At 35.6% G+C, this 27276-nt stretch overlaps 1 protein-coding gene across 19 annotated transcripts in view; it reads left to right on the forward strand.

Moving 5' to 3' along the window:
* Positions 1–27276, forward strand: part of C2CD5 (C2 calcium dependent domain containing 5) — a 93693-nt gene that overhangs the window by 1213 nt on the left and 65204 nt on the right. For 13 of the 19 annotated variants that reach the window (XM_032287379.1, XM_032287389.1, XM_032287425.1 and 10 more), the window contains exons 3-7: positions 8547–8633; positions 15529–15700; positions 19958–20053; positions 21010–21165; positions 22275–22473. In XM_032287379.1, the coding sequence (XP_032143270.1) occupies positions 8547–8633; positions 15529–15700; positions 19958–20053; positions 21010–21165; positions 22275–22473 (710 nt within the window). Of the gene's footprint in view, positions 1–8546; positions 8634–15528; positions 15701–19957; positions 20054–21009; positions 21166–22274; positions 22474–22876; positions 26781–27276 lie in introns of those variants that run through there. The other 6 variants (XM_032287459.1, XM_032287483.1, XM_032287474.1 and 3 more) reach the window with 3 other exon arrangements.

Genomic DNA, 27276 nt, shown 5'->3' on the forward strand with positions numbered 1-27276 from the left:
ACGTTTAAGAACGTGCATGAAGCCCTTTATGGGCGCTTGGGGTCCCATAGTGCGAGGAAATCCACTCTCATGCCTGACATTTTGTGAATCTGCCTTGCAAGTTCTAAAACACAACTGTAACACTTCTACTCTTGTATGGACTGGTAGGTCTGATGAGGTGTGTCAGGGTAATTTAGGCCTTGAGGTAGGAAGTCAGTTAATTGTCATGGACTTAAATTGCAAAATTGCTTTTTAAGTCTAATGATTAGTTTAAAAGTCATGCAAATTAGTAAAGGCCTAGGGCCTGGAAGGTAATAACCCAGAGTCCGAAAGAAGCCAAGTAATGATTGTAATAAAAATTGGCGTGATGAGCCAGACCATTTGAGCAGTAATCATTTGGGCTGTTAGTGCCTAGAGTTGATGGATAGATACATCATAATATATAGCCCGATTTCATCTCAATATTCCTCATGTTTACTAAATGTTTTCTAACTTAATAATTGCAGTTCACTGCCCCCCCCGCATGGTGATTCTTAATTCATTTGAGAAAGTTCTTGAGTGCTCTTGTGCCAGATATTAGGTAATAGGAATCCACAAAGAACCAAAGCATAGTATTTGCTTTCAGGTAGTTCAGACATCGACCCACACAGCCTATTTAATAACTAATAGCTAACGTGTTGAATCTAATAATTGCCAGATCTATGCTAAGTACTTTTAAATTCTTAGTTATCACAACAGTCCTGCTACAGGAGTATTGTTACTGTCCCATGTTGCAGTTGAGGTAACCGAGGCCCAGGAAAGGCAGAAAATTTGCTTAAGGTTACATAGCTTGCAAACCTCCATAGCCTGACAGTCTATTCTGTTAACCACTCTGCTAATACAGCCTCACCAAACAAAGTGATGAATGTTGTATTAGAATATGGAAACAGTTCTGTCCCTGAAGGTTGAGAAAGGTTCCCTGTAGAAGTGACATTTGAAGGGCACCCAGGATTTTACCAGGCAAAGGGAACACCAAAGGCAAAGGCATAGAATGGGATATATAGTATGTTCAGGAAACTGTCTTAGTTTGGAATGGGTCTGGAGTAAAGGTAGGGGATATGTGGGTAGTGGAGCTTGTTAGGGATGAGGCTGGAAAACCCTATTTTCTATGAAACCTCTTTTTCTGTAATATTTATAAGGAGGGACAAGGAAGCCTTTTTTTTTCTTTCTTTTTTAAGGAGACAAGTTTTGCTCTGTTGAGCAGGCTGGAATGCAGCTCATTGTAGCCTCCCACTCCTGGCCTCTCAAGCCATCCTCCTGTTTCTACTTTGGCATCCCAAAATGCTGCAGTTATGGCTTGAGCTACCACGCCTGTTCAGGGGAGTTTTTTTGTGCAGAAATAAAATAAGATCATATTTGTATTAGTTTGTTTCTTTATAGAATGGCCTGAATGAGAATGCTATTGATGGACTAGACAGATGGGCAGTGAGGCAGGGAGATCAGATAAGAAGGTGGTAAAATTATCCAGGTAATAAATATGTGGGAATGGTAAAAGGAATGGATCTGAACAGGAAGATTTGTGGGACATTTCTTAGGTTAAAATTGTCAGGCCTTGATAACTAGGCGGATTTTGCTGGTGAGGAAGGGGGCTGATTCACAGGTTACTTATTATTTCCTTCGTTGAACAAATTGAGTGTCTGCTGTTTGCCAGGCCCTGGGCTAGTCACTGGTCTAGCTGATATATATATACATGTATACATGGTGAATAAGACAGACTTGGTTCCTGCTGTTTTTTTTTTTTTTTTTTGAGATGGAGTCTTGCTCTGCTGCCCAGACCGGAGTGCTGTGGTGTGATCTCAGCTCACTGTAACCTCCGCTTCCTGGGTTTAAGCAATTCTCCTGTCTCGGCCTGCTGTGTAGCTGGGATTACAGGCGTTTAATTTTTGTACTTTTAGTAGAGATGGGGTTTCACTGTGTTGGCCAGGTTGGTCGTGAACTCCTGACTTTGTGATCTGTCCGCTTTGGCCTCCCAAAGTGCTGGGATTACAAGCGTAAGCCACCACAACTGTCCGGTTCTTACTTTTAATGCAGCTTATATTTTAGTGGGAGAGATAGATGTTTAAAAGGTAAATAAATGATTAAATATATAGTTACAAATTGGGATGTGTGCCATGAAAGAGAATAGAAAGAGAACAATAAGGAACACCTACTTTAGGTTGAGTAATCAGGGGAAGTCCTTGAGAAAGTGTGCATCAAACCCAAGATCTGCTGGATGAGAAAGCACCTGCTGCTGAGGGAGTATATTTGTGTGTGTAGGGGAGTGGGTGAATAGAAGATAACCTGGAGATTTCATGTGGGGATTTGGTGTGTTTTAGGAAGTGAAGGATGATGCATGTGGCTGGCATGTAGTCAGTGAAGGGACGAGTACTATAAGATAAAGTTGGAGAGTTAATCAAAGAGCCAGTCTTACAAGGACAAAGGCCATGATTGAGAGTTTGAATTTTACCCTAAATTCATTGAGAAGCAGTTATTAAGATGAGCACTATTTTTATACGGAAAATGGATTGAAGGGGAAGAGTAGAAATTAGGCAGTTATCGAGATTCTGTGATAGTTCAAATAACAGGTGTTATGGGATAAGGTAATGGTTTTGGTAATACAGACAAGTGGATGAATTGCAGGCATATTTTGAAGATGGACTAAAAGATGACTCCTAGCTTTCTGAAGTATTTGGTTTTCTGACATTCCATTGGGATGATAAAGATTGAGGAGGATCATTTTCCATTTCAGCATGTTAGGTTTGAGATATCTATAGGGCCTTTAATTGGAGCTCTCAAGGAAGTGATTTGATTTATGACTATGGTATTCAAAGAAAAGTTTGAGTTAAAAATGAGCGCACTAGCCAGTGTTTCTCAACTATGAGACCCAGTACTCCCTTTAGATACCCGGTATTTTGAAATCTACCTTTTCTATCCTGGCATGATTTTTTTTTGGTAATATAGCCTGTGTATACTTATAATTTTAAAAAAATTAGTATAATGTCCTAACTATAATAGAGAAATAGAAGTATTTGTTGTTATTATTTTTTTGAGACAGAGTCTTGCTCTGTCGCCTGGGCTAGAGTACAATGGTGTGATCTTGGCTCACTGCAACCTCTGCCTCCTGGGCTCAAGCGAGTCTTCTGCCTCAGCCTCCTGAGTAGCTGGGATTACAGGCTCCTGCCATCGAGCCTGGCTAATTTTTATATTTTTAGTAGAGACGGGGTTTTGCCACGTTGGTCAGGCTATTCTTGGACTCCTGACCTCAGGTGCTCCGCCCGTCTCGGCCTCCCAAAGTGTTAGGATTACAGGTGTGAGCCACTGCGCCCGGCCTGTTATTTTAATATGAAAGTACTTTTTCATGACCATAATAGAAAACATGAAGTAATTAGATGAGTCAATGAACATCGGCCTTTGTATGTATTAGATACTGTACTGGATGCTGCGGATATAGCAATACATTTAAAAAAAAACAAAAAACAAAAAACTTCAGTCATGGAACTTACATTTTAGTGGGAGGAGGCAGTTCATAAGTAAGATAATTAAATAAAAGATATAGTATGCTGGATGGTGAGAAATGCCCCATGTGGAGAAAATAAAGCTGGGACGTGGGATAGGGAGTGCCTTGCCTATGTGAAAATCATGCAAATATGACTGCTTCTCAAACAGAATGAGACAGTTGTGTAGTTTTGGGATCTCAAATCTTCATTGCCATTGGTTATCTGATTTTTCCAAAATAGTTAATTCATGGGAAAAAACAGTTACCTCTTGATTTACGGGATGGTTGTAGTTCTTGACAGTTACGTAAACTTGAAACCCGATTGTAACACTTTTATCTGTAAAACTGAATTGGGTTCTAGGTAGGTTTCTTCTTCTTTCTTTTTTTTTCTTTTTGAGATGGAGCTTCACTTATGTTGCCCAGGCTGGAGTTCAATGGCGCAATCTCAGCTCACTGCACCCTCCGCCTCCGGGGTTCAAGCGATTCTTCTGCTTCAGCCTCCCAAGTAGCTGGGACTACAGGCACACCACCACGCGTGGCAAATTTTTTGTATTTTTAGTAGAGAAGGGGGTTTCACCATGTTCGTCAGACTGGTCTTGAACCCCTGACCTCAGGTGATCCACCCGCCTTGGCCTCCCAAAGTTCTGGGATTACAGGTATGAGCCATCACACCCAGCCTTTTAGGTACGCATGTGATTATCTAGTGGGACATTGGAAAATCATGATATGGTAAAAGTCTTCATTGTTGATAACTCTTTTGCATTGAGGAATACCTAGCATTTTTGACCCTTCCTCAGCGCAATTACTGTTTTCCCCAAAAGCACTGCTAGGCATTTCTAAAGGTTCTTTAGGAGTTGGTTCTGTCTTTTTTGCAAACCTGTGACTTAGGGTGAGGGAGAGAAACAGGATAAATCCTTGAAAAGACTTGAAATTAAGAGGTTTATTAGAGGAGGAGGACTAGAGAAAGGAAACTGAGATTGTGAGCCAGTGGGTGGGAGAAAAATGGGGAACAAAATGTCTTAGAAGGCAAGAGAGGAAGTTTCTAGAAAGAGGAAGCTCAACTGTTAAATGTCACTGAGGTCAAGTAGGAAGACAGAAAAATCATTGGATTGGACAACATGGGGGTTGTGACAAGGGGCGTGGTGAGGATGGAATCCCATCCTGTAGTGATTTAGAGAGAATTAAAGTACATGGGAAGTGAGGAAGTACAAAGAGCATGAATAGGCAACTGTTTCAAGAAGTATGGCTATGAAGTGGGGGAGGAAAAATAGTATGGTATTTGAGAAGCGGTTTTAGTACTTAAAAAAAATTAAAAGATACAGAACTTGTTTGTGTGATAATAGGAATAATCCAGTAGAAAGGGGAAAAATTAATGCAGGAAAAGGGGGATAATGAAGGATTATACTATAATAAAGGGATAAATCCTTGATATAGACTAAGTTCGTAGAAGAGGGAGATAATGAAGCTCGGGCTAGTCATGAGAAACTTTTATCCTGGGCCTGGAGGATGGTAAAATTTCCAGAGGCAGAGAGAAAAAGGAAGACAAAATTTTCAGGTGACTAGGACAAACTTGGTAAAAGCAAAAGAAGAAATAGAGTCTGTATTGATGTAATTGAATGCATTTCAATTGAATGAATTCACTCATATGTAATTGAAAATAGGATTCTTGTTGAACAGAAGTGGGAAATAAATATGACTAGGAAAGGGGGATACTGATTACTGAGTAGTCCAGAAATTAAGAGGAGACGTTTATACAGTTGAAGCTCTCTTTAACAACTTCCATTAACTGACTCATTGCAATCCTCAGCCCTCTGCATTCCTTCCAAAAAGTGTATTTGTAGATACTCCTCTGAATAAGACTACTCTCCAGTGTGTCTGGAGTCTCCTATCAGTTGGCTGATAATGCTTTACCAAGAAGCAGTTGTGTTTATTCCCAAATCTGCTATTGTCAACTGTATTTATTACTATAATTTATTTAAACCTTATGTAAATCAGTGAATGTAAAGACATGGAAATGGTCACTAAAAGTTGCTTTTGAATTGGTGGAGAAAAGATTGTAAAAAATAGAGGATTCTTTGTTCATATTTTTTAAAGCTGCCCAAACTGGAAATCATAGATGAATGTGGCTTATGCAAAAAAGATGATGTAGACCTCGAAGCAGTTGATCTTTATGCAAAGAAGAGGCCTTAGCCTTACATTAAAGACAGAGGAATGAATGTTTGTTTATGTCTTTTATCTTAAAATGTTTACAGTTTGTATTATTTTTAGTGATTCTCTAATTTAACCAAGTTATTTGATTAACTAATCAAGTATTGGTCCTGGTTATGTTGATTGAGAGAATTTCCACTCTGTATGATGCCAGGAGTATAGGGACCTGGTGAAGACCAAGTAATACTAAAAGATGATTAGTGTTGCAGGAGTCTCTAAAGTAAGATGGGGTTCTGTACAAGGAAATATTAATGGAAATATATCTCAATATTAATATATGTTACAATTGTTTGGCATTGTTTGCAAGAATTGTTTGCTACATTGTCATCTTGTGTTTTTCCAGGAATCTTTGAAGGAACAGGAGAGGAAAATAAATATTTAATGACTATTTCCTATATACAGACATTTTGCTAGGTCTCTACATGCATTATATCATGTAATGCTCACTTACAATCCCACTTTTCAGAGGAGGAAGCCAATTTAAATAACAGGTTAAATAACTTTCTCAAGGTAATTTAGCTAATGAGTGGGTAAACAGAATGCTTTACTTTACTGGGGGAATCTCCATTAAAATCCGTGCTGTTCTTTAACAGAGTTACAAGTCATTCTTTTAATTGCTGAGTAATAAAATATCCTTTTAATTAAATAAGACTGAGTCAACCGAGATTCTTTTGTACTAGAATGGAAAACATCCAATGCTGGCAAAATACACACTCCAGCCTTTTTCTTTTTGTTTCTTGTCCTTTATATGTTTGTTTGTTTGAGAGACTGGGTCTTGCTCTGTTGCCCAGGCCTGAATGCCACAGCCTCAAACTCCTGGCTTCAAGCAGTCCTCTTGCCTTAGCTTCCTGAGTAGCTGAGACTCCAGGCACATGCCATCGTGCCTGGCTGATGCCTTTTCCTTTTTTTCTGAACTCGTTTTTGTTTGTTTAATGCAGTTTGTGGATTATCAGATCTTTATTTAGAATGAACAGTTGCACAACAACAAAAAGGCACAATATAGCACAACTGTTATAGTGGGACAAAATTGTAGAGTGCTCTAAACTTGTCACTTGAAAAATCATGAGCTACTTTTGGCAGTTGAGCCAAAACCCTTAAGTATATTTGGCTTTTGAATGGTTTTATAAATCCTAATAACATTTTACTTCATATAAAGCAGCTTTAGATAAATTAAACAATAAGTATGTCCATTGTGCCTTGAATATTGAAATCGAATGAAAATCAAATTAATAATTAAGCAAGAACCTTTATTCTTCCTAAGTTTTTCTCATTAAGTTTCATTTCTTTATTGTTGTGATTAAAAAAAAACATTATGCAAGTAATACACGAATACTACCCATTAAAAAAGATTCAAACAGTCAGAACTATAACTTGAAAACCCCTTACTTACTTCTTACAACACTGTACTGTATTCCTTACATCCTGTCAGTCCCTTCTTCAGTGATAATTGCTATCAGTTCTTTCACTTATGTTCATCTATTCTTCATCCTCTTACAAAAAATGCTTGTATATCTACATTGCATTTTTAGAAGCAAATATCATACTTTATACATTCTGCTATTTGTTTTTTCAGTTATTGTGTCATTGATGTCTTCTCATGACAGTACATGTAATCAACTCAATTCTTTAGTAGGGGAACATGATTTATTCTGTCCCTTTCCTGTTGAATGACTATTCTTATAATTTTGGTGGGGAGGGCTTATGTGAAAGTACTTCTGTAGGTTAAATTCCTGGAAGCAAATTTAGGATTCTGTAATGTGAATGAAAATAAAGTTATTGCCATTTTAATTTTAAGTTTTGATGTTTTTGAATTTTAAAATAACGCATTTAAAATAGGTAAGTATATATGCATGTTTCAAAACTCAAAAGCTACGAAGTGAGTCAGCTTCTGTCTCACAGCCTTTCCTTTAACCAACCTCTTCTACTCTTTCTAGTGGCCACTGTTACTATTTGCTATATATCCTTCTAGAAATAATGTGTGCATATACAGACATATACCTATTATATGAATTCTTTTTTTTTTTTTTTTGCCGAAGAATGCCATATATCTGCAGTAGAAAGATATATTTTGGCATATCTTGGAAGTTATTCCTTATCAGTGCATGGAGAACTGCTTTATTCTATTTAGTGCTACATTGTGTTGCTTTACCATAAATTTAATTAGTTCCATACTGATAGATATTTAGATTGTTTCCAAGCTTTGGCTATGGTAATGCTGCTGATACATGTCATTGTGTACCTCTGTGGGATAAATTCTCAGAAATAGAATTGCTAGCTTAAAAATGGATTTAAGGCATTTAAAATTTTGATATATGTTGTCAAGTGGTTTTCTGTAGAGATTGTTCTACACTCCTACCAGCAAAGTATGACAGTACCTCACCAATTCTGTTTTCAAACCTTTTGATCTTTGCCAGCCTAATAAGTAAAAATATTTTAGTTTGCATTTCTCTTACTATGAATGAGGTTGATCATCTTTTGATGTGGTTAAAGACAGCTATATTTCCAATTCTGTGCCTTGTCTGATCATATCCTTTGCCTATTTTTTCTATTGGATTGTTGATCTTTTATTGCTCTGTACATGCTCTTTAGAAATTGGGGAAGTTAGTTCTTTGTGTTATGTGGAGCTGGTCAAGCAGAACAGTGGGTAATCCCTTGTAGTGGGTAATCCCTTGTATAGTCTGTAAGCTTACCTGGGCCCGTCTGTACCTTCTTCCCTTTGTCTCAGAGGATAATAGTCTTTTTTTCTCCTTTATGGTTAATCCTTCTTTTGGTTGGCTGACATTAAGATTTACTTTTATTCACATTTTTGATATTTATATGTGAATAATTTCTTATTTGTTTTTAGGTAAAATTTGGTAATACCACCTTTAAAACGGATGTGTACCTCAAGTCACTCAACCCTCAGTGGAACTCAGAGTGGTTTAAATTTGAGGTAAGTTTTAAATGTCAGCATTTTTTAGTGTATTTTTTTTGAGGTGACTCTTTTCCCTCAGGAATGATGAGAACCCTTTATTTCAGGCATAGTAGTTTTTCTATATCATAAAAATATTTTCTTCACCACTTACCTGAAAGTATTGAGTCTAAAAAAAGCTATGTTACATTTAAGAAGATATAGTGTATAATAACACATGAACAAAAGAAGTCCTTAAATGTATCATATTATTATTGTAGTTGTCTCTAGATTTTAGCATATACCAAAAATTACTTAAGAACAATATATGGATTAAAAGAAATTTTTTAAATTGTGGTAATGTATATCGTGAATATTGCCATTTTAATCATTTGTAAGTATACAGTTTGGTAGCATTAATTATATTCACAGTGTTTTGCTACCATCACCACTACTTCCAGAAATTTTTCTTCACCCGAAACGGAAACTGTACCCATTAAGCAGTAACTCCTCATTCTCTCGTAACTCTGGTAACCTCTAATCTACTTTCTGTCTCTTTGAATTTGCTTATGTTAGATATTTCACATAAATGGAATCCATACACTACTTGTCCTATTGTATCTGGTTTCTTTTAGTCAGCATAATGCTTTCAGGTTGACCCATAACATGTACCAGAATTTCATTACTTCTTATGGCTGAATAATATTCCATTGTATATATATGCCGTATTTTATTTTCTAGTTGAGTTATTTATCTTTTTGTTGTTGAGTTGTAAAAGTTCTTTATATATTCTGAATATTAATTCATTATCAGATATGTAGTTGCAAATATTTTCTCTCATTCAGTAGGTTGTCTTTTTACTTTCTTGATAATTTTCTTTGATGCACAGAAGTTTTTAATTTTGATGAAGTCCAATATGTTTTGTTTTGTTGTCAAATGAAAGAATCCATTGCCAACTCTAAGGTCATGAAGATTACCCCTGTGTTTTTTTCTAGCAGTTTTATGGTTTTAGTTTTTATTTATAGGCCATGGATTCATTTGGAGTTAATTTTTATAATGGTGTGAGGTAAGAGGCCAACTTTATTCCTTTTTCATTTTCATTTTTTAAGACAGAGTCTTGCTCTGTTGCCCAGGCTGGAATGCAGTGGCACGATCTTGGCTCACTGCAGCCTCCACCTCCTGGGTTCAAGCAATTCTCCTGTCTCAGCCTCCCTAGTAGCTGGGATTACAGACATGAGCCACCATACCTGGCTAATTTTTTTTTGTATTTTTTTTGTAGAGACGGGGTTTTGCCGTGTTGACTAGGTTGATCTCAAACTCCTGACCTCAAGTGATCCACGCACCTTGGCATCCCAAAGTGCTGAGATTACAGGTGTGAGCCACCATGCCTAGCCCAGAGTTCATTCTTTTGCATGCAGAAATTCAGTTGTTTGAGCACGTTTATTAAGAGAATGTTCTTTTCCCATGATTGGTAGTGCACACAGAGACAGAACGTAGTTATGTTCCAGTGGCTCATGGCCTGGTGATCTGAGGGGACTTCTCCAAGAGAGGAACCTACCATCTCCTCACCCGGGTTTCTTTTCATTCCTCCTCTCTTCCCACATGTGCTTCCTCCCTCAAGGCACTTGAACCTGGAGGTCCCTGTCACCCATGTTCTCCTCCTGTGCTCTTCTTAGAAAGCCCGTTGTGTTGCTGTTAGGATGTCGGTTTCATGTTGTGCTCCGCCACCTCCCTGCAGTTTCTGCTGTCTTTCTCTGCACATCTGTATATTTTTTTCATGCATTGATTTGGTCTGTCAGCATACCCAAATCCTCCAAGAGGTTATAGGGACTATACTAGGCTTTGGGAACAACAAGATGACATACAAAAGGAGATATAGTTCTTACTTACAGATGCTTATTATGGCCCAGACACTGGTGAAGTGCTTTACATGTGTTAACCTCATTGAATTCTCACAATGCTGTGAAGGCACCTTTTATTTTAAGATGACTCAGAAGTCCAACTCAGAGCTAGCTAAGTGGTAAAGTGGGAAATATTCATGTGTCAGATTTCAAACTAAAGTCTGTTCAACTTCAAAGCTATTACCAGACCACCACATCTCCATCTTACATTCTCTCATTCTACCCACCACTCCCTCCCCAAATTAAACATCCCTACCAGTTATTATTCCTGTGAGCAGTGTTTTCCCTGCTTTTTTTGGTTCTTCTTCACTGCTGTATCCGCAGCACCCAGAATTGCATGTAATAGGCTCTCAGTAAATATTTGCTACACATATTGCCCGTCTTCTCTGATACTACTTCCTTTACCTCTCGGCTGGAAGTGAAATTTTCTTGTTTGAAATTTCTGTTGGACTACTTAAGAACCCTGTGAGGACCAATTTGGTTTTCCTCCCCTACAATTTCATGCCAGCCCTTATATTGGGCAGCATTGTGGTTGCTGTGCCTTTTCTGAGGACGTTATAGCCTTTGTGGAACCTGGGTAAAGTTTAGCCCTTGCAGGGTGAGATGTGTTTTTCAATGAAAGAGAACAAGGGAAGGAAAGCATTGGTTTGCTTGAAAGATGCTTTGATTGTGCTTGGGAACCTACCTAACTCATACATGAAGATGGAAGAAATGACACTAAGATTTTTAGGTACTGCTTTACATATGGTTTATATTAGGACCTTGATGTTTCTTTTAGTGCTGGAAGATACATTCTCTAGTGGTTGGAATACTGGGGAGCAGCCCTCTATTGGAAAAGCTTAAAGGTCTGGATTAAGAGAACAAATTCTATTTCTGGTGCCTGCTAATTTGCAGATGACCTCAGACAGCCTTACTATTTAGAGCCTCTGTGTTTTTCAAATGTGAATCTTTTCCAGAGTAGTATTGAGGTGGCTATGAAGCATGTTGTTTATAGGAAGGTCTTTGTGTATGTTAATATGAGTTGGAACTAGTCAAAAAAAAAAAAAAAGGAAATCATATTTTTAAATCACTCAGCATTTTGGGATAGTCATTCCGTGTTTGGCAGAAAGTGGGTTTGGATATTGGCATTTTTGGGTATATCTTCTGTTCTTTAGTTAATGTATAGTTTAGTTAGTCTGAGTGGCATAGGTGTGCTAAAATAATAGAACTGCAGTTTGAAAAGCTTTTGTGGCCATACTTAAATGTCAGTTTGCATAAGAAAGGTGTACCTCATCTGTAGACTCAGAGCATTTATGGGCAGTGGCAGCTTTTATTTATTATCTCTGTGGAATATAACCGTGTTTCTCAAAATTACTACCTCATCAGAGTAGCTTGGCTGTGTCTCAATTGTCTACCAAAAGGATTCAGTTATAGAACTATTATTCTTAACCTCCCCAGTAGCTTTCACCCAAAGGTTTTCAAGCAGATGGATCTAAGGAAGATAATTTCTAATTTCTGTAAACTCCAGCTCTTTTAAAATGAGCTTCCATATTATCTGCTAGAACACTGAACTGGAAGTCAGTAAATTTTTTTTTAGGACTTCACCTTTGAGGCAAGTTAAAAAAAATCAGTTGGACATAGATGTAAGGATTTATTTCTGAACTCTCAATTCTATTCCATTGGTCTATATGTCTATCTTTATATTCTTACTATACTGTTTTAATTACTATAGCTTTGTAGTGAGTTTTGAAATCAGGAGGGAGTCCTACAATTCTATGATTTTAGTTGATATTTTTGTTGTGAAATATTTTGATTTTCTTCTTTCTTTTGTGTATATGTACAGATTTTTCTTTTAGCCGTTTCTAAAATCCCACTATGTATTTTGAAAGACCTGTTACACATGTATTCAGTCTATTTTAAACTACATTATTAAGATTAAGATGTGGAATATATGAGTCAAAAATAATCGGAGTAACTTGCTTACATGATTTCAGATGGAATTAGAATTACAGAGTCCATCTTCGTTACCCAAGCAAAACACTGGAATGTTTATATAGTTTTATTTCGATGGCCTTTTCCCCCCACTATAACCTAGAAATGGTTAAAAACAAATAGTTTTAATCACATTGTTATTGGAATGGTGGAAAGAGGCAGGCTTAATGTGTCAGAGTAATTTTCATGGTATTAGGAAATATTTAAAAAATGGTATTTCATTTTATTGATGATGGTAATAAACTGGTAATTTTTAAAGCTAATGAGTACCCAAGCAGCTTACTTAACAATATAAAAAATAATATATTTATTTTATGAAATAAGGGATTTACCAGGGAGTTCCCTTAAAATTTAGTAAGTTACTGGCCAGATGCAGTGGCTTATGCCTGTAATCTCAGGACTTTGGGAAGGTGAGGTGGGTGGATCACCTGAGATCCAGAGTTCAAGACCAGCCTGGGCAACATGGTGAAACCTCGTCTCTACTAAAATATAAAAATTAGCTGGGGGTGGTGGCATGTGCTTGTAATTGGGAGCTACTTGGGAGGCTGAGCCTGAGAATCACCTGAAGCCAGGAGATGGAGTTCGCAGAGTCGAGATCACACCATTGCACTCCAGCCTGGGTGACAGAGCGAGACCCTGTTTAAAAAAAAAAAAATTAGTTAAGTTACTGTTTTGACTAGTCTTCCTGAATAATATATATGCTGTGAAAAATGTACTTAAAACTTTGTGTTTATAGTTGACATTGGTTATGTAGTTCTTTTTTTAACCCTGATTATCAGTTGTTAATTGCATTCAGTTATATATATATATATATATATATTAACTATATATATATAGTGAATACTCAAATAAATGTCTTAAACAAAATAGATGTTTTTATGTGAAAGAAATGTGCCAGGCATTTTAAGGGTAGTGTGGTTGCTCCATGCAGTCATTCCAGGCTTTGTCATCTATACATAACTTGTGGCTTCTCTTAAAAAGATTCAAGGTCCTTTTGGCTCCAGTTTAGCACCTGGAATTCCAGTGAGCACATGAGTGTTCCAGTCTGGCAGAAGGAGCTAGAGTGAAGGGGAGTCCAGGAGGAGCGGGTGATGAGTTAACACAACACTTTCAGCCGAGCAAGCCTTCTTTAAGAAGTTTTCCCCCTTCCTACCAAGCTCTATGTAATGATTTATGCTTGTATCACATTTGGTTGCAAGGGAGGCTAAGAAATACAGTCTTTCGGCAGTACATATTGCTCATTTAAACATTTAAAACATCTCTCGGAAAATCTTAATTTAAAATATTTTGTGATTTCAGATAGGCTCCATTTAATCTATTAAGTATTCTTAATTATCTCATTATAATTAATTCTTGAATTTCTCTATTCAGGTTATTCATGTTGTTAGCTATCTATGTATGTATCAGAAGCCATTTTTGGTCACTTAGTTTTTAGTATAGTGCCCTCTAATGTCAGGGAAGGGATACCTAGTGTACTATGAGAAAAAAATGATAATACTCAGAGGTGAATGTATAGGTGGTTAAATAAATATATACAGAGAGTATTTTTAATGGTGTTAGAAATTGGGGGAATGCCTTGGAGTAATGGCTAATGGTTTGGTTTAGGACTCTTTGTCTTTTATTAAATGTGTAAACAACAGAATAGTAGTGGACAGAATGTCATTGGATGACAGATGATTCGGAATAGATTGGCATTCAAAATGATCATTTTATTTTAACATTTTATAATGGAAAATCTCAAGCATGCACAAAGGTAGATTAGTATATTGAACCACCTCTCAGTCACTCATCTTTAACAACTGTCTACATTCTGCTGTTCTTGTTTCATCTTTTTAACTACCCACCCCTCTGTCCCAGTTTTCCTTGTGGGGATATTTTAAGGCAAATTTGAGATGTTATATAATTTCATCTATAAATTCCAAATTATATAACTCTTATAAAGAAAGACACTTTATAAATAAAGCCTTAGATCATGTTGTCACACCAATAATATCAATAATAATTCCTTAATGTACTTTAATTCTTAAAATTATCTTCAGAGACTGGTTTATTAGCTTAACATTAACAAGAAATTAAATAGGGGATAGGGAAAGGCCTAATGTGTCATATTTAAGTTTTAAAAATCAACCAAAGTTTAAGGGTTGTAGAGCTATCACTTGACCAAAGCATGTATAAGAATGATACAGAGATTTTAGCCAGCCACAGATTCAGTCTTAATAGTATGATATGTCTGATGTAAAGAAGAACATCCACAGACTGCATTTTAAAAGTATATCTAATTATAGAAAATAATAATCCCTTTGTATTCTGTCCCAGTCTTAATATGTTCCCTTCCATCATTTTGAATCCTAACTGTCTATAACATGTTCCCTTCCAGCTACTATATTTGTTGAAGGGTGCTGGCAAATTAGATAATAGCATGATATCCAGAAAGTGGCAGCCAAAATAGCGAATATGTCTTCCATGAGGAAGAAGTCGTTTTGTGCTGTTCTCCAATGTAAATCCCTCTGGCACAGTGTTTGACACATAATAACTTGATAATGACTGAATAAAAGGAGAGAGGGTAGACATTTATATCGTGAGCTTAATTCATGAACTTAGATTGTTTTTTCTTACACATAATTTTAGTTTTGCATATGGGTTTGTTCTCTGAAATTGCCCTTAGAAATTGTGGTGTAATTGTGCTCAGTTAGCATTCTTCTCCCTATAGATACTACATGAACTCTGATATGACATTCCTTAGGCATTTTTGCTATGTATCATAGGCAGAGTTGTAAAACACAGGATAATATGTAAAAAATTGAGGTATAATTTTTTTGTCATTGTTAATCATCCCACTCTTGCGCTGGGAAATAAACTTTTTTTCTTTAGGAAGATGGGATATTGCGTAGGAAAAGGAGTTATAACTTTTTTGTGTTAATTCTTCTCTCTACTTTGGTGCTTAGAAATAAACCTGTAAGATTTTATTTGGAGATATGTCATCCATTTCATTTGGTATAGGTGTACATTTGTGATAATTAAGATTTAAAAACTATATGAGATTTAATTTTAAGGTATACTTTTAGGTGGATGATGAAGACTTACAAGATGAACCTTTACAGATCACAGTTCTTGACCATGATACTTACAGTGCAAATGATGCCATTGGTAAAGTGTACATTGATATTGATCCCTTACTGTATAGTGAAGCTGCAACAGTCATCTCAGGATGGTTTCCAATTTATGATACCATACACGGTAAGGAATAATAAGAAAGTATTATAAATAACAATCTTAATCTTTTTTATTTGTCCTTAAATATGTTTGTACTATATTTGGTGGTTTAAAATATATGTCTTTAGGCTGGGCTCAGGCCTGTAATCCCAGCACTTTGGGAGACCGAGGTGGGCAGATCATCTGAGGTCAGGAGTTTGAGACCAGCCTGACCAGCATGGAGAAATTCCATCTCTACTAAAAATACAAAATTAGCTGGACGTGGTGGCACATGCCTGTAGTCCCAGCTACTTGGGAGGCTGAGGCAGAAGAATCGCATGAACCTGGGAGGCAGAGGTTGCAGTGAGCCGAGATTGCACTCTAGCCTGGGCAAACAAGAGTGAAACCCCATCTCAAAAAAACATATGTACATATATATCTTTAAATGATGACTTTTAAAAAATAGACAAATAATAGTAAATTATTGTTAGTAAAATTCTTGCTTCTCTGAACATAATTTGAGATAATGCCTGCTAAATTTGTGCAATATTATAGGTAAATGAATGACTTAAAATTGATCTAGTATTGATATTGTGTTTCTAAAACACATTTTCAAACTGATTAATAATGATTTTTGTACTTAAAAATTATTTAAAAGTTTTTTGTTGCCTGAAGCAGAGCTCTCAAACTATAGCCTGTGAACACATAATAGTAGTTCCTTAGAGTCTTTCACAGAACCTGTGAGTTGAGAATTGTTTTCCATATAATACTCTTATGTTATTCATTATTCTTTTTCTTTCTCACAAAGATATAACGAAGTTTTCTAGAGGTTTTATGATATGTGGTATTATCACACATTGACTGCAGAGCAGAAACGAGACTCTGTGCATCATTAGACATGATAGAAAATTCCAAAAATGTAACAGAGTGTCACTCTTTGCACTACATTTTTTTTTTTTTTTTTTGAGATAGGGTTTCACTTGTTGCCCAGGCTAGAGTGCAGTGGCGTGATCTCAGCTCACTGCAACCTCTGCCTCCTGGGTTCAAACGATTCTCCTGCCTCAGTCTCCAGAGCAGCTGGTACTACAGGCGCCCGCCACCATACCTGGCTGATTTTTGCATTTTTAGTAGAGGTGGGGTTTCACCATGTTTTTGTAAATATATTTTTATTAAAAAATATTGCTTGTGTGAACACAGATGAGTTTATTATTATAACTTTAAATGAAGTAATAAGTATATGTTTTTAAATTCCCTGTTTTAATTTTTGCTATGGTAAATATTGATAGTTGTGACCCACCCATATAGACAAAAGGTTGTCAGTGATTTTTTTTTTTTTTTTTTGAAACAGAGTCTCACTCTTTTGCCCAGGCTAGAGTGCAGTGGCACAGTCTTAGTTCACTGCAACCTCTGCCTCCCATGTTCAAGTGATCCTCCTGCCTCAGCCCCTCTAGTAGTGGGGATTACAGGCACGCACCACCATGCTTGGCTAATATTTGTATTTTTATTAGAGATGAAATTTCACCATGTTGGCCAGGCTGGTCTCGAATTTCTGACCTCAGACGATCGATCTGCCTTGGCCTCCCAAAGTGCTGAGATTACAGGCATCAGCCACCTCACCTGGCCTGCCGGAGATTTTTAAGATTGTACAGGGGTCCTGCAGCTGAAAAGTTTGAAAACTACCAGCTTACACAGAGTCTTCATAGAATGACGAATAAACCCATTCATAACTGGTATTTCCCTACCCAGTCCTGCATCTGTCTGCATTTTCTTTTTCTTTCTTTTTTTTAACATTTTTGACTTGGGAATTTTATTGGGAGTAGTTTATTAAAAGGAAATAAGATGTTTGCTGGGATTTATGTATAATTTTTTGTGATATTATTTATATCCTATTATTCACTAATGTTAAAAATGGTAAATTGAAAAACAGCATTTTTAAATAAATTAGGGAATTTATAAACTCTGAGTTATACAGTCAGAGGAAAAGTGTATTTTCAAAAACCAATGTCATAAGAAAATTATACAATATATTATGAATCACAGAATTCAGGTTACAAAACATGATGATTTAAAATATATTTAGACACAGAATAGTTGCATATACGTGGTATCAGTGGAGAAGTTACAGAATACATGATAAAATATTTATTCCTGGATAGTTTTATTTCTGTATTATAATTCTGTTTTCCTTGTTTGCCTTTCTCCATATTTTCTACAATGTATATGTATTTTGTTTGTAATTAGGAAATAAAATTCAGTCAAATGTTATATTACTAATTAAAAAAAAGATGCTGAAGAAGTCATCTGGGACTAATTCTTGGGTTTGGATTAAAGACAATAGCTGTATGAATGAATTTTCCAAACATTTTATATTAAGCATTGTTTATCGTTGGTTTAGCATGTTTATGGGCCCTTTCTTAGAATATAATACTTTCTTTTTCTTTTCTTTTTTGTTTTGTCAAGGCAGAGTCTCACTCTGTTGCCCAGGCTGAAGTGCAGTGGCAAGAAAATGGGTCACTGCAGCCTTGAGCTCCTGGGCTCTGGTGATTCTTCTATCACAGCCTCCTGAGTAGCTGGGACCATGGACATGTGCCGCTGAACCTGGCTGTTTTTTTTTTTTAACTCTTTGTAATGATGGGGGTGTTACCATGTTGCCCAGGCTGGTCTTGAACTCTTGGGCCCAAGCAGTCCTTTTGTCTTGGCCTCCCAAAGTGCTAGTATTACAGGTGTGAGCCGCTGCACCTGGCTCATATTGCCTGCTTGCTCTATTTCTTGTTTCTTTTCTTTCTTCCTTCCTTTCCTTTCTTTCTTTCCAGTTTTTCTTTCTTCTTTTGAGGCAGGGTCTTGCTTTGTCACCCAGGCTAGAGTGCAGTGACACAATCTTAGCTCACTGCAGCCTTGACCTCCTGGGCCTAAGTAATCCTCCCGCCTCAACCTCCCAGGTAGCTGGCATTATAGGCACATGCCATGACGCCTGGCTGATTTTTAAATTTTTGGTAGAGACACGGTTTTGCCATACTAGCTAGGCTGGCCTTAACTCCAGAGCTCAAGTAAACCGCTCACCTCAGCTTCCCATAGTGCTGGGATTTGCTTTCTTAATATTTTAGTGGGTAAATTATTGAGTCAGTTTTCTTAGGTTTTCCACCACAAGTATGAATTTGACATGAAGTCAGGACAGTTCAGTGAAAATATTTAGTAAATGTTTAGAGATAAGAGCTGGGTCATTCTTATTTATCAGCGCATGTTTTGAAAACCCTTATTCTTAGAATTTATTTATTTAATTAATTTTTTTTTAATAGAGACAGGATTTCACTGTGTTACCCATGCTGGTCTCAAAGCTGTCCTCCTGCCTTGCCTCCCAAAGTGCTGTGATTACAGGCATGAGCCACTACTCCTGGCATGGAATTTTTTAGTTAGCTTATTTTTAACTTGTGTTCATTGAGATGAATAAAACTTCTTTTGTTTTAAATCAGATTCTTGCATTAATTTTTAAGAATATATAATCTGGGATCATAAAGATCTAAATTTTAATCCTGGATCTGCCACTTAACAGCTGTTGACACTATGAAAAGTTTTCAACTTTTATTAATTAAATATTAATTTCTTTCTTCGTAAAATGGGGATGATACTACTACAGAAATTACCTTATTGGGTTGATGTGATCACTATGAGATACAAATGTAAAGCATTTAGTACATCCTCTGTCAGTGCTCAGCAAATCTTGTTACCGCAATCATTATCGTCATCTTCAATTTAAATTGTACTCTTTTCTGATTAGTCTTGGGTCAAAGTGGAGACTTGCAGTGAAAATGGAAATTATTCATTTTCTGATGCATACATGTTAGGCTTCAGAAAATATACAGAAACTACTGAAAATAAAATAATTAGGAAACAAAGCTGGCATTACTATTATAATCAATATGTTGTGCCTTGATTTATGATGGGATTATGTCCAGATAAACTCATCTTAAGTTGAAAATGCATTTAATGCATTTAATGCATTTAACCAACCGAACATTGTAGCTTAGCCTAGCTTATCTCAAATGTGCACAGAACACTTGTATTAGCCAACAGTTTGGCAGAATTAACTAAAACAAAGACTTTTTAAATAAAGTATTGAACTCCTCATGTAATTCATTGAATTCTGGACTGAAAGTGAAAAATAGAATGGTTTTGTACCATGTTAAAGTTCAAAAAATTAAATCATTATATTTTAAAATCATTATTTACCATTAACTTGCTTCATTATTTAATTGTACATTACTTTCTTAAGGTAGAAACTTGATTTTCTTTTTAAATTTGTAGGTATCCGTGGGGAAATCAATGTAGTTGTCAAAGTAGACCTCTTCAATGATTTAAATCGGTTTAGACAGTCATCATGTGGAGTCAAATTCTTTTGCAGTAAGTAAATACATTCTATTACTCAACAGGAAATGTAATAACTGTAAAATATGAGAAATGAAATTAACATTTTAGAAAGCAAGTAGAAAAGGTATTATTCTTGGTTTTAATGCCAAAGAGAAAATTGTTAATTTTCTAGAAATAGTTAACGGTAGTTCTGATTTGAGTATAAATGGTATCTAGTTTTTGAAAATGTATAGAAATTTTCATTAGAGAAATCCAGTGACATTTTACTATAGTATAGAACACTGAAAGAAAGGAGCAGAACACTATGGCTAAATATTATGGTGCTATCCCAAATGACACAGACTTCTATGGGTGTTGAGTCTAGAGAACTCCTAGAAATGTGTGGGTCTGAAATGGGCAGGTCTGGGTTGCTCACAGCCAGCCTGCAATAGTAGAATTGAAATCCCTAAGTAGTTGAATTAGCTTCAGTGCACAAATGTTTATTTTAAGAGACTAATTTGGTACAGGTATATCAGGTTCTCTCTTTTTTGAATTTGAACTTGACTCCTTAGGTTATGTCAGAAAGGCAGTCCTTTGATTTTTATAACTGCTTTGTGGTATACAGAAGTACTTTTACAAAGGGCTTTGAATAATGAAAGATTTAAAAAAATCATTATCTGCTTTCTATCTAGTTATGTAATAATTAGCTAGCTGACTTTAATTTTGATTTTTTTAAACTTTGTATTGAATTCTATTTAAGGTTGTCTATAGCTGTTTTCCAAATTAGGCAAATACAATTCATATTTACTTACATGAGAAAGGTGAGAGGCCTCATAGAAGAAAATGATTATTTCTAAGAATAAAATAGATCTTAGAAGACTTATTGGAAGTATTATTATAGTAAAAGATGTTCTGTTGTGTATCTAAAGGTCAGAAAACTGAGATGTACATTTTTTAAAAATTCAGTTTTACCTTTTGATAAACAGAAGCATAATAATTTGTTTTAACAGCAACATCTATTCCAAAGTGCTATAGAGCTGTGATAATTCATGGATTTGTAGAAGAACTTGTGGTCAATGAAGACCCAGAATATCAATGGATTGATCGAATTCGCACACCAAGGGCGTCAAATGAGGCCAGACAGAGACTCATTTCATTGATGTCAGGTATTTAAAAAAAAAAAAACAAAAAAAAAACTTTATTACTGACTGATTTAATACTTTCCTAAATTTTTCGCTTTCCTTTGTCATGCCACCTCAAATTTTACAATGAAGGCTATGAATTATAAGTGACTAAATGCCTTCCCGTGGCCCAGCCTTCCTGAACACACTTGGATTGTTCTCTTTTAACAAGTGGAAATGTGAATCAGAAGCTTTTAGTAAAAGGAAATTGTGTTGATGAGGTAGTGTAGTAGAAAGAGTCCTGAGCAACGGGGTTAAGGAAGGAACCCTGAGTGGGAACCTGGATTCTGGTTTTCCTCCATCTACCATTTATTTGTCAGAGCTTAAGCAAATCACCTCCCTCTCTCTCTCATTCTTTCTGTTCAAACGTTGCCTTTTCACAGTTCTTCCCTGGGTACTGTAGGTCCCTCTATCCCTCTTACCACTTTCCCTGCCTCTCTGACCTCATTCCCTTTTTATATTTTTCTTTGAAAAATTTGCTTACCGTTTTAAAGTTTATATTAATGTTTATGTGTGTATATATGTGAATATGCATACATATATTTTATACAAAGTATCAATGTTATATTTATATAAAAATATGCATATTTGTTTTTATTCTATATATTTGTGCTGTATAAGTATATATTTTATAATTATGCTATATTGTAATAGAATTATGTTCTATATTTTATAGATTATGTTTGTATGATATATTTTCTCTGTATGTAATATTAATATGTTTACTTGTTTTTTATTTGTTTACCCCACCAGTATGTAAAATCCACTAGATTTGAGCTTTTCTTTCTCATTCACCCCTATATCTTTAGCACTTAGAAGAAAAGAAGAATACCAGCATGTAGTACAGAGCCAAAATTGTTTGGTAAATGAATGCATGAGTGGGTGAACCTTACTTGCCACTTCTATAAAATGCAGCTAATAATATCTTACCTCCCCGAAAGTAGGAGGCTGGACCAGGTTATCTTTTAGGTTTCCTTCAAGTTATGAAAATCTGTGATTTTCTTGGTCTTTTCTTTTTTTACCATTACCGTATCCGGCCTTATAGTATATAATGTAAAGATACGAAGCAAGAATGAGATTTCCTTTTTTTGTAGGTGAACTTCAGAGGAAGATTGGCTTGAAAGTACTTGAAATGAGAGGAAATGCAGTTGTGGGGTACTTACAGTGTTTTGATCTGGAGGGCGAGTCTGGGTTAGTGGTACGAGCCATAGGAACGGCGTGTACTCTGGATAAATTAAGTAGCCCAGCAGCATTCCTTCCTGCATGTAATTCCCCATCCAAAGAAATGAAGGAGTAAGTATGAATCAATGAAATTGTTCTTGCCAAGATTTTTTTATCTACACATTTTCATTTGATTTGAAACATTTCAGTAGGGTTGTTCAAAATTTTCTCTATGATGATTTTTATTGGTGATGACTGTCAAAATTTAAACTTAAAAATATTTAAATATTCTAATATTTTATTTATACTGTCTTTTTTTTTTTTTTTTTTTTTTTGACAGGGTTTTGCTTTGTTGCCCAGACTGGAGTGCAGTGGTACAGTCTTGGCTCACTGCAGCCTCCACCTCCCAGGCTCAGGTGATCCTCCCACCTCAGCCGCCTGAATAGCTGGGACTGCAGTGGTGCGCCACCACACCCAGCTAATTTTTGTATTTTTAGTAGAGATGGGGTTTCATTGTGTTGCCTAGGCTGGTCTCAAACTCCTGGGCTCAAGTGATCCACCTGCCTTGACCTCCTAAAATGCTGGAATTTACAGGTGTGAGCCACTGTGCGTGGCCTATACCATCTCAATATGAAACTAAAATTAAGTAATATAAAATTAAACTTATTCCAGATATTAAGACACTGTATATATAAAGCATAAAATAAATATTCATGCATTGTGTGGCATTTTATTTTCTGAGGAATGCTTAAAACCCTCTACCAGACAATCCAGTTATGCTTATTAATGGCCACATAGTAAATATATAAAGCAGGAAAAATTGATTTGTGCCTAAGTCTTAAACTCAAATGTCTGGAGGCCAGGCAGTTTATATAAATAATCTAACTGGGTGTAATTAAATAGGGTATACTACCATCTGTAAAGACAAGGTTGGCAAACTTTTTCTGTGAAAGGCCAATATTTTAGGTTCTGCCCATACAGTCTCTTGTCTTTACAAAAAAAGGAGTTTGCTGATTCTGAATCTAAAGAAATTTAGAATCATACATTTTAGAAAAACTATGTGTGATCCTGCAAAACACCTCTCTTGGCTTGATTTGGCCTGTGTGTGTGTCATCATTGTGTCAGAGGCAGAGGTTTTCAACATGATGGTGGTGGCGACTGTCAACCCAGAATGTTCAGAAAAAGATTTTTCTGTCATAATGATTAGGGGGCTAGGTCCTGTTGGGGACTAGAGAGGCTGACTATCCTGCACAGCAAGGGACAACCCTATACAATAAAGACTTGTTCCATCCTAAGTGCCTGTATTACTTCAGTTGAAGACCACTCATCTAGAGATTCTTTTAAGTCAAGGGTTGGCAAACTTTTTCTATGAATGACCAAATGGTACAGGTAAATAATGTAGTTTTTGCTGATGCTACTTCATAACTGTCATTGTAGCACAAAAGCAAGCATAAACAGTATGCAAATGAATACAGTGTGGCTGTGTTCAAGTAAAACTTATTTACAACACAGATGGCAGGATAGATTCAGCCTGCAGTCTGTAAGTTTGCGGACTCTCGTCCTAGGTAATCAGGGAGCCATAATTGTGTAGTCAGAAAACCTAAAACGTTTCCCAGTTCAGCAGTAGTCAGGAGGGGTTGAGTAGAAAGGTATCATAGTTTGAAAAAACATGTTTTTTCACAATCATTTTTAAAAGAAATTTTCATCTAAGTGTGTTCTTTTTGTTTAGCCATTTTATTTCTGCTGGTTGTTAGTCATTTGGGTTGAATTTTATTCATAAAAGGAAGCATAGTGTTACATACTGCTTAATTTTACTTGAACACCTTGGCATATGAAATAATTGTTTTAAGCAAGTCGAAGAGTGAATTTGTTTTATATTCCATTTAAATATCTCCTAGAAAGATAAGAATTGCCAGCTGCCAGCAGTAGAGTCAGATTGCAGGTTTAGCTTTTTGAGGGATTCAGATTTTTTTCCTTCTTTGTATAGCAAATTTAAGTAAATATTTACTAGCAAATTAAAGTGCAAGTTTAAGCAAATTTAAGTAAGTTACTTAGTGGAAGAGAATGACAATGCTATGTTAACTGTTGGTTTCTTAGAATAAAATATGGATAGCAAGGGGATGTGTTTTGCATGCGTCCAGGAAGAGTTCTATTCGTGTAAACCTTCTGGGATTGTATATGTTTTCTCCTTTTCTAATCTTCTTGAGGCCTCATGATGAACGTAAGTTGCTTCCTTAGGATTTTCTGAAAGGCATCTTACTAATTAAGTTTTTTTTAAAAAAACTCCTCAATACTCAGGCTGTTTTATTTCAACTGGCTTCATTGTATTTTTGATAATGAAGCAATTTGGGTTCTATTACAAAGCCTGTTTTATGATTCAGCTCATTATAACTATTCTGGTATTTAATTATCATGTAATATTGTTGAATCTAGACAGGAATTTGATAAAAGGTAGTTTAGATTATGTTACTGACTGGAAAGAAATATTAATATTATAAACACCACAGGATATTATTATGAGGCATCCTTTTATTCAGGGAGACTGATAGAATCAGAAAACTCCAAGAATACATTATGGTGATGTTCCAGTGTATTTGAATTTTAATTTGATGCTATAATTTGAACGTTTTACACTGTTCATTTTAGTTTTTTCATTTTGTTTTACCTATATTAATGGTGTGTTCTACTTCCTAAGGTTGTTTTATTCTTTTAGATGTTCAGTATCATGCACATTATAAATCCCTGTGGTGTTTTCCAGCTTAACTCCCTTGACAATAGAAAACAGAAAGTGCTTTTAAGCATAATTTGTTGCTTCTCTACTTAAAAAAAAGTACCAAGAGACAAATTCTCCTGTGTATAGTACCATAGCATTGTTTATTTTTAAGCCTTATACTTTTTAATTCTTTTTGAGAATTCTTATGCTTTTTCTCACTTCAGTGGAGAAATAAAAACAAAAACAAAACCTTACTCACTTTTTTTGTGTAAAAGTAGATCACCAATGAATTGTTTGATTTTTATCAATTATAAATACTTTTTAATTTCTATTAGCAACAAAGGCAGAAAAATTTCTCCCATTGTAAAATCAGTAATATTTTCAGAAAGTCGTCTATAGAGCTTAGAAAAGACTATTATGATCAATTATGATTTGATCATAATTGTTTGAACCTTGACAGATTGTGAATTGGGAAATGTTCCTGGGCAGTCAGTAATATAGCAATGGAAAAGAAAAAAAAGTCAGGCAAAGTTGGGCTCTTGGCCTGCCTTTAATTTGTCTTGTAAAAAATGAGAATGATAGTTTTTCAGAGTGTACTCACATACGATTCATATGATTCTGTTTCCCACATTGTGTGTTAGCAAAGGCACTGCACAGTGAAATAATTGCTAATATGAAATTCTGGATTCTTATTTATATAATATGCCTTTTTACAACATTCAATGTAATCCTTTAAGCCAAACTTTTTCTTAAAAATCTCAAATGTTATCTATGAATATACACTTGTATAACTGATATAAGTATAAATATACACACACATAGATATGGTTTATTATAGGATGTAAGTTGATAACTTACAAAATTTTGATTTGGAATGTAGTTTATATAACATATTCTGTATGAGGGCCAAAATTATTGACATTACTTTATGAAGATGTCTTGAAAAGCATAGTCTCCTTGTTTTGTTTCCAGTGTAACCTGATTTTAAGCTATATATTTGGTGTATCGAAATACTGGAACATGTTTATCTGCATACATCCATTCAGTTCACTCATTTCTCTTTATAAGGTCATCTTTCATATTCTTAAGTACTCCTGTCTTATTAGCCTAGACAGATATAGTTGTTTAACTTTCTTTATAGAGAATGTAATTAATTATGTCAGCTATTCATATCTCAGTTTCAAAGGTAATATAAGAACTTTATATTTGACTTTTTACTTTTAAGGGTATCCTTCCCCATAAATAGTTCATAGTAAGTTCTATTGTGATAAAAATAATAATAAATATGTTAAGGAAACTTAAAATACAGATCTTAGTCTTGTTCTCATTTAATTTCATTGACTGTTCTGCTTGCTGTTTTCTTATTCACAATTAATAAATTATAATTAATTTATTAAGCGGATACTTTAAAATTATGACTATATCCTAACAAATTAATATTTAGCTATTTTTCAGTTTCAACTTGCTTTTGCATGCTAGGGATTAAAAACAATAAGTTCTCTTCCCTAACTAAAGCTCCTTTGAAATTATTTTAACATAACTCTGCAATCTGTTGTATGTATTGTTTTCTTTTCTTCCGCTTTGACCACAAATTCCCTCAGGTCTCCGCTGGTTCATCCTCCAAGCCATGGATGCCGTTCGACTCACAACAGCCCAATTCACACTGCTACTGGCTCACGACTTACTCAGAACTTCTCTGTGTCTGTTCCCACTCTCATCTATACTGGTACGAGACTGCTCAGACTCCAGAGCTTGGGAGATGCAGGCCACGGGCAGAGTGGCTGCAGAGGCAGGCAGGCAGGTAGTGTAGGCAGGTACCACAAGTCCTTCCTTCATCCTTTTCTTACTTGAAGTCCAGCTGCAGTGAGAAACTTCGGTATTTAGCTGCCACAGAGGCTCTAACTGTGTGGAAGTAAAGGTATCCTTCCAGCTTCCAAAGTCTCTTCCACAGATCTTCAAATAACCCTATCTTGTATATGTGTATTGTGAATTTTGAGGAGAATCCTCCCATATATATTTTTATAATTATTTCTGCATTCGTTTAAAAATAAAATTGATGATTAGATTCTAAATGAAATAACTGCCAAAGCTTCCAATTTGCTTATTTTCTTTATATATAAAGACTATTACACTAGGTTCTGTTTCATTCTGTGGAAGAGAGCTATTGGAGAACAGGTAAGCAACTATTCTGCATTAAATGCAATGTTTCTGTGTAGTTGTAT

This window comes from Sapajus apella, unplaced genomic scaffold (assembly GCF_009761245.1).
Source record: "Sapajus apella isolate SASKATOON/1434 unplaced genomic scaffold, GSC_monkey_1.0 scaffold2, whole genome shotgun sequence".
Classification (NCBI taxonomy): domain Eukaryota; kingdom Metazoa; phylum Chordata; class Mammalia; order Primates; family Cebidae; genus Sapajus; species Sapajus apella.